At 53.6% G+C, this 18,638-nt stretch overlaps 5 protein-coding genes across 5 annotated transcripts; 2 read left to right on the forward strand and 3 right to left on the reverse strand.

Annotated features, from left to right (window-relative positions):
* Positions 1-424: 424 nt before the first annotated feature.
* On the reverse strand, positions 425-2,368 carry AYO20_00033 (hypothetical protein; the record flags this gene model as incomplete). The annotated part of the gene is made up of 1 exon (XM_022638344.1): positions 425-2,368. One exon carries the CDS (start codon positions 2,366-2,368, stop codon positions 425-427), a length of 1,944 nt encoding a protein of 647 aa, XP_022505309.1.
* Positions 2,369-3,162: 794 nt separating this feature from the next.
* Positions 3,163-7,960, reverse strand: AYO20_00034 (hypothetical protein; the record flags this gene model as incomplete). The annotated part of the gene is made up of 2 exons (XM_022638345.1): positions 3,163-7,745; positions 7,804-7,960. 2 exons carry the CDS (start codon positions 7,958-7,960, stop codon positions 3,163-3,165), a joined length of 4,740 nt encoding a protein of 1,579 aa, XP_022505310.1.
* A 747-nt stretch (positions 7,961-8,707) lies between these two features.
* AYO20_00035 (hypothetical protein) lies at positions 8,708-9,402 on the reverse strand (the record flags this gene model as incomplete). Its single annotated transcript, XM_022638346.1, has 4 exons — positions 8,708-8,926; positions 8,967-9,129; positions 9,185-9,295; positions 9,344-9,402. The coding sequence occupies 4 exons, from the start codon at positions 9,400-9,402 to the stop codon at positions 8,708-8,710; spliced, it is 552 nt and encodes a 183-aa protein (XP_022505311.1).
* Positions 9,403-10,250: 848 nt separating this feature from the next.
* Positions 10,251-12,917, forward strand: AYO20_00036 (hypothetical protein; the record flags this gene model as incomplete). Its single annotated transcript, XM_022638347.1, has 1 exon — positions 10,251-12,917. One exon carries the CDS (start codon positions 10,251-10,253, stop codon positions 12,915-12,917), a length of 2,667 nt encoding a protein of 888 aa, XP_022505312.1.
* Positions 12,918-16,889: 3,972 nt separating this feature from the next.
* AYO20_00037 (hypothetical protein) lies at positions 16,890-18,212 on the forward strand (the record flags this gene model as incomplete). Its single annotated transcript, XM_022638348.1, has 3 exons — positions 16,890-17,077; positions 17,136-17,240; positions 17,297-18,212. The coding sequence occupies 3 exons, from the start codon at positions 16,890-16,892 to the stop codon at positions 18,210-18,212; spliced, it is 1,209 nt and encodes a 402-aa protein (XP_022505313.1).
* Between the last annotated feature and the right edge of the window lie 426 nt (positions 18,213-18,638).

An 18,638-nucleotide genomic window follows, 5' to 3' on the forward strand; every position in this document is an offset into this window, starting at 1 on the left:
GACAAGCGGTATAGATCATTTGGCGGAATCGAAGTGGACAGTGGACAGTGGACAGTGAGTGGACAGGCCTCTGTGCGTTCTTAGCCCTGACAGGATCCTCGTACGATATATAGATATCGAAATAGATATGTCTGTGTTTGGAGGGATGAAGCAGTAGAAATGACCTAAAAAAACTAAGTGAATCACGCACGAGTTGACTACCTCGATCTCCGGTGCTCCATCTCACCACCAGCAGCACTACCAGCAGCGCCACCACCACCACCACCAATATATCCCCTTTTGCGCAACGACAAAGTGGGCTGGCTGTTCATCCCGGGATCATCATCATCATCACCACCACCACCACCAAGACCGGCATCATCAATCGTCATCACCGGCATCCAGCATCTCCCGTCCCGTTTCGTCTCGTCCCATCCCATCCCATCTAGTCACCTCCTTCCCCCTCCCCTTCCTTGACGGCATAGACGCTCGCCTCGCCTTTGGCCATGTAATCGAACGACTCCTCGCTGGTCGTGGTGGCTGGCGGGCTGGGCGTCTCGTCACCGTTAGATCCAACCCCGCCTTTCCTGTCGTCTTCCAAATGAGCTGCGCGCAGTTCTTGGCCCGCGCGGCCGTAAGCGGAGGCGTCGCCATCGTCATCGTCATCGCCATCGCCATCACCTGTAGCGGCTCGCTGTCTCCCTTCCCACAGGATGCCGTCGCCAAAGCCCCAGCCGAGGCCCTTCTTGGTCCGGCGGACTTCTGACTCCATCAGCCTCAATCCAGAATATCCCGTAGCTTGCGATCCAGTTGGGGTTGTAGTCGTCGTACTCGTCTTCGTCTTCAGGGGCAGATACCTCTGGTGCCACTCCCCCAAGAACATGCCCTCGGGGTCGCTGTCGTCGCGGACCTGCATGAAAGCGCGCATGTCGCTGCCGTACGCCGCGTCGATGTACTCGCCGGCCGTGTCGGAGAAGTTCTTGGCCCAGTGGGGCTTCCCGCCGAGCTCTTTCATGAGATACTCAAAGGCTTCGTAGTATGTGGCGTGGCAGGGGGGGTCGCGGCCGTAGGGCCGGTATAACGTGGCATTCAGGTATAGCGTCGGTCCGTTGGGGACGGTGGGGTCGAGGTACGCGCGTACCCCGGAACGGTTGGGCGTCTCCTGACCCGTGTGCGTGACGCGCACCTCGACGGGACAATGCACCCAGACTCCCTTGCTGGAGACCGGGATGCGCGCGGTGGCGTCGTCGTGGTTGATCCACGCCGCGAGCCGCGTGATCGCCTCGGGCCCCTTGTCCAGCGGCAAGGCCCACTCGTTCACGAATTGAGAGTAGAGACAGTCCATGAGCAGGCCCTCGCGGGCGGGCTGCACCGCGGACATGACGAAGCTGTCCGGCTTGAAGCCGTATTGCATGCCGAAGACGAACCATTCGATCCACGGCAGGATGCGCGGGAAGGTGTTGGACAACCAGAGCAGATTGTGGTAGACATAGTAGCCGAACATACCTCCATAGAAAGTGGTGTTTGGAGGACGAGTCGGGGCGTCAGTCCGCGAGCCGCGCCAGATCACGGCGCGTTGGAGGTAAGGCAGCCACCACACCCGGGTGAATTCGTCCTTGGTCCAGAGGTCAGAGTTCCACGAGTCCAGAACGGAGCTCAGGGTGTGGAGGGACTGGGACCAGGAGATTTTGAAGTCCGGAACGGCCTGGATCGTGATCTCGACGATGATGCCCAGCGCGCCCAGCGACAGGAGGCCGGCCCGGAAGAGTTCAGGGTTTTTGGCGGCCGAACACGTGACGAGCTGCGAATTGGAAAGAAGGATCGTCAGCGAAGTTATCGACTCGGAGATCAGGCCGTGCTTGAGACTCGAGCCGTGTGTGCCGGTCGAGATGACCCCCGCGACCGACTGGACGTCGATAGATCCCAGATTGGGCAGGGTATAACCGTGCTTGGCCAACTCCACATTCAGATCATGCAGGGATATGCCGGCCTGAATGCGATAGAGGCCAGGAGTCCCGTCGACGTCCTTCTCCAAGACTTGATTGAGCTTGTCGAGGTTGACCAGCCAAGAGGAGGTGCATGTCAGGTCGGACGGCGAGTGTCCGAACCCTGTCACGCAAACCCGTCTTCGACATCGTCGGGCTAAGGTGACAACTTTTTGCAGCTCGGGGATTGTCGCGGGCTGAAAATACAGCTCCGGGCGCGAGAAGAACGTCTGCGCCCAGGTGTGATGAAGATAACGGGCTCTGGGGTTGAAGGGGATCGAGTCATCGAGCCGAGACAACTCTCGCTGCAGTTTGGGGTCCAGGTTCAGAGTGGCGGTGGGACCCTGGGAGAGGACAGAGGTGTTGGGTTTCGTCTGAGGCAGATTCGAAGCCGCCCAATCCATGACTGTCGGCACAAGGCGACACGAAGGCTTCTGAGCAGTCAGGGACAAGCTGACCAGGTACTGACTGATACCTGCATCCGAGGTTTGACGGAGGCGGGCAGAAGGAAAGAAATGGTGCCAAGGAGCCTCGGAATGATCCAGACCCCGATGGTGCCGATGACGAGCGCGATTACCTAATCACGCTCCGATTGGGTGACAATTGACGACAATAACTTCAAGTGTACAACTGATACAGCTCATACACTTCATACGGGCAGTTCAATATCCCTAAATTGGTGTATTCAAAGCACATATTCCTCCAGATGGAAACTGGCCCACCCCTCCTTCTTTTTGTGACACCTTGGTCAAGGTTTGCCGAAACCCCTCCATCGTCCAAATGGCCAAATACACATGCACGCCCATGAGCCCAAACCATATTCGTCCGAGTGATCGTCTGCAAAATCCCTCCACAAATCCCAATCATCAGTCCACCGTCATCTCTTTCACAACGTGATCCCTAATTCCTGTATCACTTCTTCAACCCGTACACACAGTTGATCATCTGGAGAAGCTGATCTTTCAGACCTCCATTTTCGGAAGACTGATTTGATGTTTTCAGGTGGGTCACCCATCACCACGTAACATGCAGGCAACAGCGGCCTGTCCTGAACTGAGGGGGAGAGAACTGCAATCTCCTGAGCGACCTGTACCGCCGTTACAAACTCGGCAGGTTTTTTGGCAGACGCACCAACGAGGCTAACAAAAACAACAGACGTCAGCAGGACTTCCAACCCGGCGCAAAAATATAGCTGAACTTACACGTAGAGCTCCCCATAGGTGTCCAGGATGTGGATATGGCTAGCATCAAGGTCTTTCTGGTTGAAGGGGGCAATCTCGTCCACCAAGGCTCTGACCGCTTGTTTCGGGGGTGATGCCGCCCTCAAGCCCCAGAAACCGCCAGACGATTTGGGGCGATCGTGCTCGACCCGGTATAATCTGGGTGCATGACCGTGGAGTTGGCTCGTTTGTTTGCGTGGTCGAGGAGCCACCCGCTTGCTCGGACGCGAGGGGAAGGCTTCCCAGAAGCTGGCGGGCTCTTCACCTTCGGAGACTTCTTCAATCTCACCGGTGAGCCCCATGTCCATCCCAATCAATCTCGCACATCCCACGTCTTCTGGGTTGCTATCATTTCCCTTCCAGAGATAGAGCTTCCCAAACTTGGCAGATATCAAAAAGGGGAGTCCAGAAGAGAGGTTATCGGCGGATAGCTCGACCTCGTCGAACGCAACATGTCCAAGATGTCGTCTGCCACACAGCATATACAAGGCTGCTGACTTACTCTTCCGAACTATGACAATCCCTCCCAGCGCTTGGAAGAACTCGGAACTCTCTTTACCTTGCTTTACTACCTCAAGCTTGGCGTTGTTATCGCGAGCAACCTTTCTGCAAAACAGTTGAGCATCCTCTACAGCAGCTTCGGGCACCTCGTCACCACACCAGAGATATACCTCGGCACATTTTGAGCCGTCAGGTGATTCCATTGAATGCACACACAGATACATACAGTCTTCGAAGAGTATGTGTTCTTGTTGGGGAGGCATGGCTGTTCTCTTTCCGTCACCGGACACTTCCCATATCTGTTTACCGAGAGTCTTGGGTTTGCCTGAGGTATTCTTCTGAGATGACAAGAATGCCTGGGTGTCAAAGTCCGCCTTTTCTCTGGCTTGCGGTAAAACACCAAAGAAGCGTTCAAATTGGGGCTTCAGCGAGCGACCAGACTTCGTGGGTGACGCAGGACCTCTGAAGGACGGCAATTTTCTCGTCGAAGCTTCCGGTTCTGGTGGCGGCGTCAACTCGGGGGTAGCCGCTGGCTTTTTGGAAGCAGACGAGAACTGTAATCCAAGCCCGGTAGCTCTGGAAGAAGCCAGTGAGGACGGCTTGACAGAATTATCCACTTCCGGCTTTGGTTCCTTGGGTGTGTTGATCTTGAATTTATTAGGTGTGAGAGGTGAGTTGACCACGAGTGGAGGCGAAAGAGGTGCACTCTTCCTTAGATTGTCGAATTGGGAAGGAGGCGATATAACTTGTGCACGATCGGCCAATACTTCGAACTTCTTCGGCGTAGAAGGCTTTGCTTGAGGCGGCTGATTAGCACGTTTTGGTGGCAATGCAGGGTTGGAAGCCTTTTTCAACTCCGCAGATTTATCGGCCTCGACGGGAGCGGGCTCGTCCAGAACATGGGCGGCCATCCCAGGGTTGGATACTTTTCTCAGCTCCGCCGACTTGCTGGCCACAGCTGGTTTGGATTTTGAATTGGAGTCTGACTCTAATATAGCCCTCGGCCTGGCGGGACTCGACTCCCTGACAACATTTTCCGCTGCTCTGCGCTTTCCAAATTCCAATTTTGGCTGCGATGCTGATTCCTCGACAGAGACACTTGGCTTATTCTCCTCAACTTCTGGTATGAGTTTGGCGGAGGTCGGCCTCGATTCGAACAGCCGCGAAGGAACAGAAGTTTTGTTGTCAGAAACGGTGGCCGTACCAGTGCCAAATTTCGACATGGGCTTCTCAATAGTACTTGCTACGGTCTCCTTTGACGATGGTCCGCTCTTTGGCGCTCTCCTCTTCGGACCCTTAGCCCGAGCCTTGGTCATATGGGTTAGCTCCGAATTTTGGTCATTCGCATTCTCCCGGGACAACAGAGTATCTCGGACTTGTATCGCGCCTCCGCCATTGGATGATGGTTCACCCAAGGGTTTAGGGCTACCGCTTCGGGATAAGATGCCGGCAAGTGCAGGATTGAGACGAGCTGCAAGTTTGCTGTTTTCGGGTGCTCTCATCTTGAACGCCGACTCTGTCGCGGGAGGGGCTGCAACCAAAGATGTGTCCGCTCTTGGCTGGTTATTGCCGCTGATGGTTTGAGGCGCTTCTTTGGTTGGCAGAATAGTCGTCGAGACGGATTCAGCCTTCTCAGATTTGTTCGCAGGCACCTTCTGTACCGAGATCGATGCTTGTTGGGTGGGCGTCGGGTCATCCTGCTTGTCAGGGACTGGCTTAGCGGAATAACTCTGGGGTTTCGACGCTGAGACTGCAGGCTTGGTAGGCAAATCGACAGCTTTCTTGACTTCGATCTTCTCACTCGACGGGCCAGTCTTGTGCAATGTCATGCGTCTTGCCAGCGCCTCGGGAACAGCCTGAGCAGGCTTTTCAAGTGGACTGGGTGCGTCTGGACGTTTTCCGATCACACCACCCCCAGTCTTCATGGCCTCCTTCTTCTGCAGAATGCTCTCTTTGAACTCATCAACCCGCTTAGTCTTCTGTGGTCCACCCGTGGTGTTTAATCCTGCCTTGCCTCTGGTGATGTTGTCTTTCAAGAGGTCCGGGGCGACATAATTCTGGGTTTGCGTCCTCTTCAGTTTTCCGAAGACGGCTTTGAATTCAGGTTCTGCATCGCTATTGCTCGCTGGCGCTGCTTGACGCGACTTTAAAGTGGCTCTGAAATCGGTTTTTGGAGGAGTCTGTGGTTTAGGCTTCAGCACCGGCGGTTTAGGATCGGGAGAGGCGTTTGCCTGCAATGCCTCAACCGAAACTTCCCTGTCTTCGTTTGATGCTACCGTTGCAGCCTCGGGCTTATTGTCCAAAGTTGTTCCGTGTAAGATCGGCGTGACATTCCTCTTAGAAGGAACAGCAGGTTTCTCTTCCCTTTTTCCAATCTTGGGTTGCTCCGTATCCGACGCAGGTATGTCCCGAGGTTGTGACGACTCTGCTTCAACGCCTTTGGCCGAGTCTACCTCGTCCACCGCCACCGATGACAAGCCTTTCTGAGGTTCAGGCTCACTCAGAATAGCCGATTCCTTGAGAGAAGGCGAAACGAGAGGCTTAGGCCCTACAGTGGGCTTCGCCTGCACATTACCAACAGCTTCGGATGACCGCTGCTGCTGCTCTTGCTTAGCACGCTGCATATTGAGCTTCCAAGCAGGTGTCTCAGATTTAGCTGGAGTAAACTTTGGCGAGTCTGGCTTGTTGAGCGCACTCTCTAGCCAACTGGCCTTGGTGGGACTCCAGCGGCGAGGATCCATGGTTTTGGATGGACTGCGAGACAGGAGCGTCTCAAGCGGTGGGGGTGGTGTGGTTGGGCGGTTCTGGTGCTGCGCTTTGGAGGCTTCACGGCCGGCTTGACTGCTCTGCGTAATGGCGGGTTCTGAATTTGCTACGGTATCGTCCTCTGCGCGGCTTAGTGGACGAGCCTTGCTAAGCGGAATTGGTTCAGCGCCATGACTCGAAACAGGCCTTGAGCTTGACAGCGGGGACGAATTGCCGTCTCGCACACCTCTAACATCTCTCGAGGGACCACGGCTGTGTCCGGGACTGAAGCCTGACGCACTAGAAACATGGGGTGGGCGAGATGTAGCAACCGAATCGCCTCGCTTCAAGCCTGCATTCGCCTGTACGCTCCATCGCTTGCTCACGCTATCTGATCTCTTCATCATAGCACTCTCAACGAAACCGCCCAAACCCTTGGTGGGTGAAGGAGGACGCCCAGCGGTTGACAAAATGCTCGATGTTCTTCCCAGGCCAGGTGTGTCCGCTGTGAGCGAGGTATTGAGGTCCAAGGGCTTGAAACTGGGAAGATCTAAAGCAGGAGGTTTCGATGGTGACAAAGATACCATGGAGAGTGGCCTCACTGATCTTGGCTCTTCCTGGTTTGACAACTGTTCCTGGTCGAGGGGCTGAGCAATAGACGATTTTGGAGGGGACGGTGGGGGAGTTGCCTTCTCGGGATCTTCCCTCGAGCGGTCCACGGAAGCACTGGAATCTTTTGACATGCCCGGGAGTCTCATACCCCGACCCGTAAATGACGGTGCTGTCTCCAAATCCGCCTCATTCTTGCGATATGCAGCTGAACCAACACCACGATCAGCAGTCTGTCGGAACCAAGACGGGTCTTTCGCTCCTAATGAAGCTGCAATATCTTTTCGCGACACGTCATCAGTATCCTTTGGCTGACCGGGATTCTGAGGCAGGGGTGAATCGGGTATGGAGGCGACAGAGAGCGGCCGTGACCTTGAACCCACTCCCCTGGACGAAGGTCGCTGTTGCCACGATAATGTTCCACTCCTAGAGAGTGCAGTGGCATTCATAGTCGAGTTGGGCGTGGAGGGTTTGTCGCTTGTTGGTGGAGGTGGGAGTGGTCGAGTGAAGTCCAAGGCGGAGGCTGCAACTCGCTCAGGCCTTGGAGACATCGAGTCGGCGCGGCCAAGTGTACGGGATTGGAGCGGAGGAGGGGTGAGGGCTACAGGAGGGTCAATCCCTTGTGTGGGTTTTCGAGGACTGTCCCCAACTAGACGTGAAGATGGTGTAGGGCCGGTTTTTGAGGGAGACAAAGACCGAGCGCGTTCTGTATGTGATCAGCCTCTCATTTGTATCTTGTGATGTGAAACTCGACTAATGAATACCTGCTCTTCTCGCCTGTCTCTCTTTTCTCGCCTGCAACATTTCCTCCTCCATCCTCTTCGATCGCTCAGCCTCCTCCTGCCCCTGCTTTGAGCTTAGACTCGCAATCCGTGCAAGGAACTGGTCGACGGACTCGGAGCCATCATTGGACGCGTCCATTTTTGACTGTCCGGCAAGCGATCGGGTTTTGAGTAGGTGACCGGCAGTTCTAAAGGTGAAGATTATGTCGCACGCTGCATTGAGAATATTCGGCTAGGAACGAATGGCTGCCAGGTAGAACGTGTGAAAGATAAGCGAGTGAAGGCAGAAAAGAACGGTGATTTAGGCAAGCGACCGGCAAGGGATGGCCTGGGGAGGAAGTAGTGGTACAGGCCGCACAGGATAACGGTGGATTGTATCAATTGTTGATGTTTGATGCGTGGTTGCGAGAGGCAAAGAGGAGCGGGACTTCGGGAACACGCGCCCAACACGTCTCCGCAGCCAAATCCAAAACCCACCCAACCGTTCGTGGATTATTTGTTTATCTTCCCCCCTCTTTTTCTCCGGCGACCTTCGGACTCTTGTTTCTTGTCTCTTACTCGGATTTGTCGTTGTAGCTTGATGCGGCGACGATGAACTGGAGATCTTAAGATGTGGAAATGGAAAAGGGTCTAGGAAGCACCAGGTAGGGCTGATCCTGCGCCCTGTCGTGGTTGGCCTTTTTGGGCTGGCCGGCAAAAGACCAATTTACGGCCTGTGCGTTTTCTCCTGACCCGCAGCTAGGTTCCATGTGGCTTTTGCTTTGCCTGTTTCCGTCGGACACGCGTGGATGGCTCAAATATCTCCATAGCTCAACGGCGGCTTCGCTCATGATTCCAGATTTGTTCTAACCATAGCCAGCCGTTATCCAATACTCGGCGTCGTGTGTCAGTATAGGAACAGCCGATCCCGAGCATCTTGCACCACCCAGTCTAAGCCCTTCTCTAGATTCTCACCGGTCATCGCACTGCAAGGAATAACCACCCACCGATGAGTCAATATTCGTGGAAGGTCGAGAAGCTGCGTGACTTCTTCCTTGGTCATCCCACCTGCAACGTCGGTCTTGTTCAGGAAGACCAACAGACTTGCTCCGGCTAGCCGCTTGTCCTTGTTAACGAGTGTAATCTCATGGCGAGAGCTGGCGTACCTCTTCGAGCAGCAGACCTTTAAGCTCGTCCTTGCAATCATCCATCCGTAGCCGATCTGTCGCATCCACGACCCAGATGAGTGCGTCAGTCTTCTCAAAATAGTTTCTCCAGTATGATCGTATAGTCTTCTGGCCTCCAACGTCCCAGATATTGAGCTTGTAACTGCATGGCCGTCCATTAGTGCCTCCCTTGCGCAAACTTGTGGAGCTAGCAGTACCCCTGGAAGTCGATGGTCTTGATGATGAATCCTAGCGTTGGACTGACAGTATTGACGTCTTCATTCATGATCTTTTTGACTATGGTGGTCTTTCCGGCGTTGTCGAGTCCCCTAGAGCACGAGTTAGTCGGATGCCATGCTTTAGGAAGATCCCTGTACAGCATCAGGATGCGCATCTCCTTGTCCTTCAGCCGAGCTTTGCGAAGAATGGAGAGCATGGCGATCAATTTCCTGCGCCCAGTCGCCACTGGTTGTTGGACTGCGCTTTATGTGATTTCCATGCGACAATGTGGGTGTCTGTCGGCCGCAAACCTCATTGGGCGTGAAATCAATCAGGGGTGTAGACGCCTTGGAGTCAGCCAAACGCTGGTGATTGGACATGGTCCTGTTGCAAGTCCTCTTGTGACAGTTCGTGGCTGCAGTTCCTCTGTGTCTGTGTGGAGATATCCCGCCGCTTTACAAGGACTAGGCGACTACAGATTCAGGAGAGCGACTGTCTATTGGTTCAAGTAGTGACACCCTTTGAAAGAAGGCACCATGAAGCGGTCAAGCGGCAACCCCTCAAAATGCCATCTTGTTGTGATTGTCAGGCCTTCTCTTTAGTGACATAATGTTGGACCGTCCTCGTCACTTTGAGCGACCGTCGCCTGTTTCCCAGCCATGGTTGAGAGTCACTCGTCCGCGGCTACTCCTCCTCCGCCCTGGACGTGTGGTGAAGGGCAGTCTAAGTGTTCATCTGCCGTACATCCACATGATGTGCCGGACGCTGCGGTTTCAAGTCAAGAAGGCGTCGCAATATCTGCACGCGGTCTTGGTAAATCACCCAGTAACACTCCTTTGTCACCAACGCTTCACTTCTGCTTCAATCTGTCACATCCTTCAGCAGGACTGATCACACATGCCAGTGACAGTTCACAGTTAGGAACACATGTTCAACACCACTCGGAAAAGGTAAGACCCCTTGGTCCATTCAAATCCCAATCTACTCAGTGTCTCATCTCATGATTTGTCCGTTTGACAATTGCAGTAGTTGTCTATTCCCTGCCAGCTCTGCCCAAGCAGCACCATGGGCTTTCACCCGGAGAAATATGGTTGTCCTACCGCCAAAAGACGATTCAGTGACGAGAGTCAAGATCGACCTGAGCTGGACTGCGATCCAGGTTGGTATCCTCTGTTTATGAGGGGCATCAGTCAGCAATCGTCACGCATGTCACGGCAGTCCACACAGAATGGAGTCGTGATTCAAAGCGGGGAAGAGACCACACAGTCAGGAACGAAGGACACGGGGATGTCTTCAAATGTGCAGACAAGTGATGGAACACCGCAAACGGGAAACGTGCCATTGTGTGGACCGAGCGAATCAAAGCCCATTCCGAATGTCAATATACCTCGTTCGGCGCCAGTGGTCGTTGACATCCCTGGGTTTGACAAGAAGGCCTATGGACATCCGAGCAAAACAGGCCACGGACCGTCAACTAACGCGACACAAAAAAGAAACTGTGAATCAGGCCTGAACTCTACCTCTCAGGTCAACCCAGAGATTTCAATTGTGTCAGACGTTCACCCAAAGTTGTCCTCCGTGCCTGATCCGCAGTCTGAAGGTCCTCAAGCTTCGCCACCTCACGTCACCACCGCTTTAATTTCGGCTCAGTCCCCTGCCATAGACTCGACGAATGTATCGCGTGCTCAGGACAGAATGATGGGCGAGAAGATACACGAGCACAGAACTCATAATGTTCCTGCGATCAGTCAGAAAAATCCCGCAAAGAAAGCTGTGTCACTTCCTCGTCCTCAGACCTTCGAAACACTCAAGCAGGGGAGCGAGACTCCGGAGCAGGTCATTGCTCGCCTTCAAGCAGCAGGATCCCGCGAGGCATTTCAACGCATTAAACGCAAGGACCATGGTGAGAATGTTACCACCACAGCACTCGTTACCTTGGATCACCTCCGTAAACCCATGCCGCTAGAGTCTCATGGACTTCAACAGAGAGCGGCCATTGCCCCATCGAATCACATTGCTGAGCTTGATGCAGACCACCTACAGAGCCGATCTATTCGAGTTGAGGGTCGATTGTCTAGCATCAATCCTCCGGAGTTAGTACAGGAGGAAAACATGAAGAGATGGCCGGACATGGTTGAGAAGAATCCTATGCAACAGGACCAGGATGAAAATTGTGGAGAACCAGGAAGTGATAATGACTCGACGAAACCTATGGCAACCGGCTTCGGCAGACTGATCCACAGGCGCAACCCTCGAGAGCTTGGTGATGAACTCGTCGGATGGGACGGGAAGTTCCAGCCGCCGCCGGTCGATTGGGAACACCGCGCTCATTTCTACAACAATACCCCTGAATATATCAGCGGCTTCGACCGCTGGCTTGGTGCAAATACGATGAGGACCATGTCACAGGGCCCAGAGGTCGATTTCTCAGCCATTCCGCAAGAAGAAGTACAGAATGTCGACAACCATGCCGACGGTATTGGGTTTGCGCCAAAAGAGACAGTGATCAACTCCACTAATGCCGAGCGCTATGGCTTCACAATGGCCGAGCTGGGAACGGTACTTGCAAGTTGCCCACCGGATTTCGACAGCGACGCAAAATTGGATCTCTCTGATCTCGAAAATGCCCGCTACAAGGACGAGACAGCACAAGAGTTCATTGATAAACGCATGCAATACCTACAGCGTGAGCTGAGGGAGTCACAAGCAAACATGATGCCGCCAACATCGGTCGAGCCTGCGCATGACGCGGTGGCCAGCGGAGAGGACACTCAACAAGATGTGCCTGGCCCTATCACGAATAAAAATATCTACCTGCGCCCCGCTGTTAACGCGGACGTTCCGGGTATGAAGGCCATTCTCAATTGGCATATTGCTCACGGCATTCGTCCTTCGGAACTGGCAGAGATTGGCGATGATGACATGTATCAGCGGCTGGAGCATTCAACCCAGGCTCGCTTGCCATTCATCGTTGCGGTCGAACGTAACCGCAAGAATACCCGCAATAAAGCTCGCAAGAACATGAGAGTCAACCCCAACCATCCCATCCAGAATGTTGACCCTGAGTACATTGGCGTGGTGAAGGACGAACCTATCGTTGGCTGGGCTGCCGCCACAGACTGGTCCGCGTGTGATTACGTTGAAAGCATTACAGCGGAGCTGGAGTTGTATGTGGCGCCTACGCACCGTAAAGCAGGTGTGGGACGATGCTTGATGGATGCTCTGCTTGACGCTACCGACCGCGGGTACATGAAGAAAGGCGGCTATGAATTTCGAGTTGCCCCTGAGACGAGGCATTTGTACAGTGCTGGCGGTGGACGAGATCTAAACAAGTTGATCTTCCAGGTGCGCAGCTTCACCACTCCCATGGCACCACAACTGCTTGACCGCATTCGCGGATCTGGCCAGACACAGGGTGGTGCTGTTGCTGTTCCAATGAATGGCTGGACTCGTCGCAACGGCAAAGGCACCCAAAACAAACCACTCTTGACGAATGCTCCCAACCAAGAAAAGCGAAAGGACTACTCTATAGCCGCAAAACTTGATGATCGCGAAGATGACTTCGAGGTGTGGCTGAAAGACTGGCTGTCTAGCCAGGGCTTCGAAGAAGAAGCGCATCTGAAGAAACTAGGGACGAAGAAAGGAAGGTTCGTGGATGTAAGATACTTGACCCGCGAAACATGCTGGCAGCCTACGGATCATCGACTTCCAGACTTCTCCCAAGGTCTCTGACGAGCTCGACGCAAGTTGCAGTATACGACAGTGAAGGAAACGACTGCAGAGAATTTTGTTTCACTATCGTCTCCGAGGAGATACATCACAGGCGCGTCCTTCCTTCCGACAAGCAAACGATCCGTTAGCCCATTTTCCAACCATGATTTATGACTTCTTTCTTTTTCGGATACAGCAGACGTGCAAGGACGTCACACTGCGGCTGTGCACCCTTGTCGGCGCATCAAATCACAAAGGATTTCTTTCCCACATCTCTCAGCTCAAAACAAGAATCGACGACATACACTTTGAGGATGGGGAAGAAACCAAGCGACATAACACTTCACGCAGCCATTGGCGCGTCGGATAGGCGGATATTCATATCTCGGAGAAACAAAAAAAAGGCTGGTTTTACCTTTCAGAGTTCACCCACATCGACCATGTCTCAATTTGACGTTCTTGGTTCTGCCCTCGGCCAGAAGAAAAGGGAGTTCAATGAGAAGGCACCACAAAGTCGGGCTGTACAGAGCTGTGGTAAACTAACCCTCAGCATTCAAAGGACAGGCAGGAATTGTTTTCGGCTATCTTCAGTTTCTTTGATTTTCTTTGACGAACTCATGCACTACCCATGAGTTGAACATTGCACGAACTGGACAATTGGCAAATCATGACGGCGCTGGCAAGGGGTTGATGGGATAAGACATTGCATCGAAGAGAGGTTCGTCAGCTCGCCCTAACAAGATCAACGGGGGAATATGCAAGGGGGATTGCATGGATTCCAAGGCACAATCCAGGGTGACATAGCTTGACTTGCAGACAAAGACAAATTCAAAAGTGTGTATTTGCCACATGAGACTAGACTAAGCTGTCAAGCTGTGCATTAAGAACAGATTTACACGAGATCCTGTACAGCAGGCTGTAGAACCCAAAAAAAAGGGTTGCAGATGGGAGAGTAATTGGCTACGGCTCGAAGCCTGGCCAAACAATTCGGCCATGCAATTCGCCATCACACAGGGGAAGGGGATTTTCTTCAGCCCACCGCTTTGGATGCAAAGGGGGTAAATTGCAGAAAAGGGCAAAACGAGGAGAAAGCACACACCCAAAAACGCGGGATCACGCTGTAGGTACCCCGTTTCCCCCTACACCATCTTCCCCGATCTTTTCTGTTCAATCAGGACGCTGATCAGGGCATCCGAACAGAGGTGCAACAATATCCGAGCTTCACCCAGGCTGTTTCGGGCAAGGGCCGAAAGCCACCGACGCACGCCCACGACGCCCAAGCGCAATTGGGATCTGCCAAGCGCAGGGGTGGCCGATATGGCCGGGCGATTGCGGCAAAAAGCGGTCGTAGGGTTCTTGAAGATTCTTGTCGAGAGAGAGAGCCGTAGCTGAGATAGGGTATGGGTTTTGTTTTTGGTCTAGGATGCCCTGTTTCGTGTCGCGATCAGAGAAAGCTCTTGAGGGGTTCATGCTCAAGCACAACATTTTGCCTAGTTGCCGACGATCTCGTATCCGATATCTCAGTGTATCTTCAGCCGGAAGCTTGGGCCACCACGGGCCACGTCCAAAGGACAATTAGGGTGACCCCACCGCACCCGGATGACAGGCCAAGTTTCTTGCATCAGCGAGCCATTTGCTCGGCAGAGATTTCCGAATGGTTGTTTGGTGCCTTTCTTGGAGAATGTGAGACCCGTGATCGAGGCTACGCCTTGACCCCTGCGTGCCTGACTGATGTGGCCTGACAAAACATCCAGATGCGTCAGCCATGGAATCTTTCGAGCCTCAGCATCTGTTTGCTGACACCAAACAATTTTCCCCAGCATACACTCGACATCGGTGGGGATGAGTAGTTTGGTGTAACCAACGGATCACCAAGAGGAGGACGGAGTTCGAGATAGGCGAGGCCGGCGGCTGGACGATCGGTCAACTGGATTGTTCGGGTATGCAGGTCATCGCATCAATTAAGCGGCATGATTGGTGCGCACGATGGCCTTGGGCATCAACAAACACGCTTCGGGGATGTCTTTGATGTTGCACCAAACCTGGCAATGACAGCTGTCAACGAACATATGTATGTATCCGAACAAAACGAGACAACCAAGAGGGCTCGAGGCCCGCATTTTGGAAGCTGAAGAATCACCAGAGTGCCCTGCTACAACATCCTCTTTTCTCCCAAGTGTAGATGCTATCCTGGCATGGGATTGAGTTTCGGACAGAAGAGGGAATAGACTTTTGTGGATAAGGAGTCCCCAAGCCCGCCGAAGACTGTTTTTGGCTAGAAGTGTTCACTGCAGGCTGCTCGATGGTGCGAGATCAGGGCGTGTGACGCGGCAAGAAGGACAAATGAATGTCGAGAACATGGTCCTTGTTGACAGGACCTTTCATCTGTGGCGTAATCCACGGTCTGCATGGCTAGTATGGTGTCTACTCTTTACAGTAACTAGCAGTCTGGGGCAGGAAGACCTCGGAGCTGAAAGTGGACATGGGTGAATGGGGGGGAGAGGGTTGTTGGTGAGCTGGGGAGCTAGGAGAGGCACGGGGGGATTGTTGATGGTGCGATTCCTCTAAACTGTAGAGTGTGGGATGAAGTCGAGACAAGGCTGGTCGTTGGCAAAGGCAAACAGAATAAGAAACGGCGCAGTGAGGTAGGTGTTGAGTTAGTACGAGTCGTAGTAGAAGAAAGCCAAACGTTGATGGAGAAGATAGTTCTCTCATTTCTGCGGTCCTGCGGTTCATCATCCTCATGTCATCGAGGGAAGAGTTTTCATGGATTTCCCGTCATCATCTGTTCGCCTAAATATGCCCCCCCAAGCTTTCAGGCTCACTAGGCTTCCGCCTCCCCCTTCTGGTGCCTCTAAGGCTCCAAGCTCAAACCTTAGCTAGCTGCAACTTTGTCTTCAGTGGCCCTTGGGTCGCCCAGTGGCCCCCGAGTAACCCCTCGCGCCCAACCCACACCCACACCTCAAGGGCCCTGGACGAAGCTCGAACCCCCCGACCCGGTTCTCATGCCTTCCTCTCAGTTGAGTTTTAGTCGTGCTTCCCGCACTTTTCCACTTCGTCTTTCTTCTCTGCCTCACCCCTCCATCTTCTCGACCTCTCTTGTTCCTGCGCGCGTCCCTCTTAATATCGCAGTTCTGCTTCTGCTTTCCTGCTTCCATTGGCGCCTGCTCTTCTCGGAGTTCCTCACGTTTGCGTCTGGTCTGATCTGTGGCTTGCACTGACATTTTTGGCCCCATCTAACCACTGCGCATTTGATCCGGTATGTATAGCAAGCCCTTGATCTGCTTGTGCCTTCGCCCCTCCCAGCCTCCCTCATCCCGTGCGCGAAACCCAAGAGACGGATATCGGCCAGGTGCGTCGCTGTGTACGAGGCGATGCTTGCTACAAGCTTCGCATGGTAGATGGAGGTTGGAAATCCAAGGGCGACATCAACACCAACGACGACTGAAGAGCATCATCACAGCTCAGACATCACCTGAGTCGCACTAGTCACAGGAGCCACGGTCGCAAAACCAGCTAGAATCACTGCAATGTTGTTCTTCACAGCTCGGGTGTCAACGAAGTCTCCACCTACTTCACGTCTTTCTTCATCACATCGCATGCGCTGACCTTTTTTTTCTGCCAGACTTCAGAACAACCTTCGATTCCCAAAGACTCCTTGCGATCGCTTTGTACCCTGTTGCCTTGGACATTCGCCGTTCGGGATATTCTTGTGCGACAAAAGTTGGTTCAGTTGTCAAAAAAGTCCACATAATTCCTCAAATATCCCTTTTCGCGGCAACTTCTCTAGCAAGAGACATCTGTCTAGTCGATCTCGGTATGTCCAGCCCACATCCGCACACCTCCCGATGACCGCGACGACCACCATAAGACAGCTCCGTGGAAATTTTGCGGGAGAGGTCCACCGTCAAAAATTGAGCATAGAATCTGACTCATCTCACAGGAAGTGTACTTTAGCCTTCAAGCTCATCATCTTCATTTTCGTCCTTCAACATGTCTTTCCCTGAATACGGTCAATTTTCAAACCCCCCGCAGGAGGGTGCCCCGGGCCAAGTTCCCACTCAGGATGGAGCTGTTCCGGGTCAGCCAGTCGACGTTCCGAGTCCACAGCAATTCACGCACTCTGATGCTCCAGGTGTAGCACCGCCCGGTGCAAACACCGAGGGAAAAACCACCCTTTGGTGAGTTGGAAGCTGGGTTCCACATTATCTCGGATTGTGTTACTGACGCCGCGGCCAGGATGGGAGAGTTGGAACCCTGGATTGACGAGAACTTTATTCGCAGCGTCTGGTTCTCACTTGGTGAGACCGTCAACGTCAAGATGATCCGCGACAAGTATTCAGGGTAAGTTCTGGCAAAGCCAACCCCCTCCCTCGCACGTCTCTGAACTCATGTGGTAGCAGCAGCGCTGGCTATTGCTTTGTCGACTTCACGTCCCATCAAGCTGCGGCCAAGGCCCTTTCGCTTCATGGGACCCAGATACCCAATTCGAACCGCCCCTTCAAACTCAACTGGGCCTCCGGAGGCGGTCTCGCTGATCGCCGCGACGACCGTGGACCCGAGTACTCGATTTTCGTCGGTGACCTCGGTCCTGAAGTCAATGAGTTTGTCTTGGTCTCGCTCTTCCAGGGCCGTTTCCCCTCTTGCAAGTCGGCCAAGATCATGACCGATCCTATCTCGGGCATGTCGCGTGGATATGGTTTTGTTCGCTTTTCGGATGAAGGGGACCAGCAGCGCGCCCTCAGCGAGATGCAGGGCGTCTACTGCGGCAACCGTCCCATGCGCATTTCTACTGCGACTCCCAAGAACAAGGGTGGACCGATGGGAAACATGGCTCCAAACCCCGGCATGTACACGATGGGTCAGCCAGCTATGGGGTACTACGGCCAGCAACAACCTATGAACCAACCCATGAACCAGTTCACCGATCCCAACAACACGACTGTTTTTGTTGGGGGCTTGTCTGGATATGTCACCGAGGATGAACTGCGCTCTTTCTTCCAGGGCTTCGGGGAGATTACCTATGTCAAGATCCCGCCAGGCAAGGGCTGCGGTTTTGTCCAATTCGTCCAACGCCATGCCGCTGAAATGGCCATCAACCAGATGCAAGGCTATCCCATTGGCAATTCGCGGGTCCGCCTGAGCTGGGGACGTAGCCAGAACAACTCTGGTCCAGCGGGCACGCCTTACCGCCCTGCGCCACCTCCTCCGATCTACCCCTCGATGGGCATGGCTCCCAACCACTCGTTTGGGCCCTATGCGCCTTTGAAGGTCGGTCACAGCCCTGTGCCCACTCCTACCATGGAGCGATACTGACCTCGAGGCAGTGAAAACGTTTTGACAAACCTCGGCGCAGCAGGCGTTTCGTCCATGGGCAATGCTTTTTCCTGTTGGGGAGCGGAAAAAGCAAACGTTTTCATTTGTCAAGTCGTTGAAAGCAGCGCGCAAAATCGAAACCTTAGCGTCGTTTATCGTTGGTATGGGAGGGTGTTTGTCCAAGAACAACAGAAAAGTTTCTTTCATTTCACATTTGCGATGACCCCTGACCACCCGACTGTCCCTTAGCACCGGCAGCCGGCTGTGTACAACATGATCGAACAAACACGGCATTCGCTTTTTGGTTGAGAGTGACGATACGATACCAACGAAAACGAGGCATTAGCATGTGCTTGGGAAGCACTCACGGCAAGGGAGCGGAAGCATGGACGGATCGTTGCAAAAACGGCACCCCGGGTGGTGATG

Source organism: Fonsecaea nubica, assembly GCF_001646965.1.
Source record: "Fonsecaea nubica strain CBS 269.64 chromosome Unknown Scaff1, whole genome shotgun sequence".
Classification (NCBI taxonomy): Eukaryota; Fungi; Ascomycota; class Eurotiomycetes; order Chaetothyriales; family Herpotrichiellaceae; genus Fonsecaea; species Fonsecaea nubica.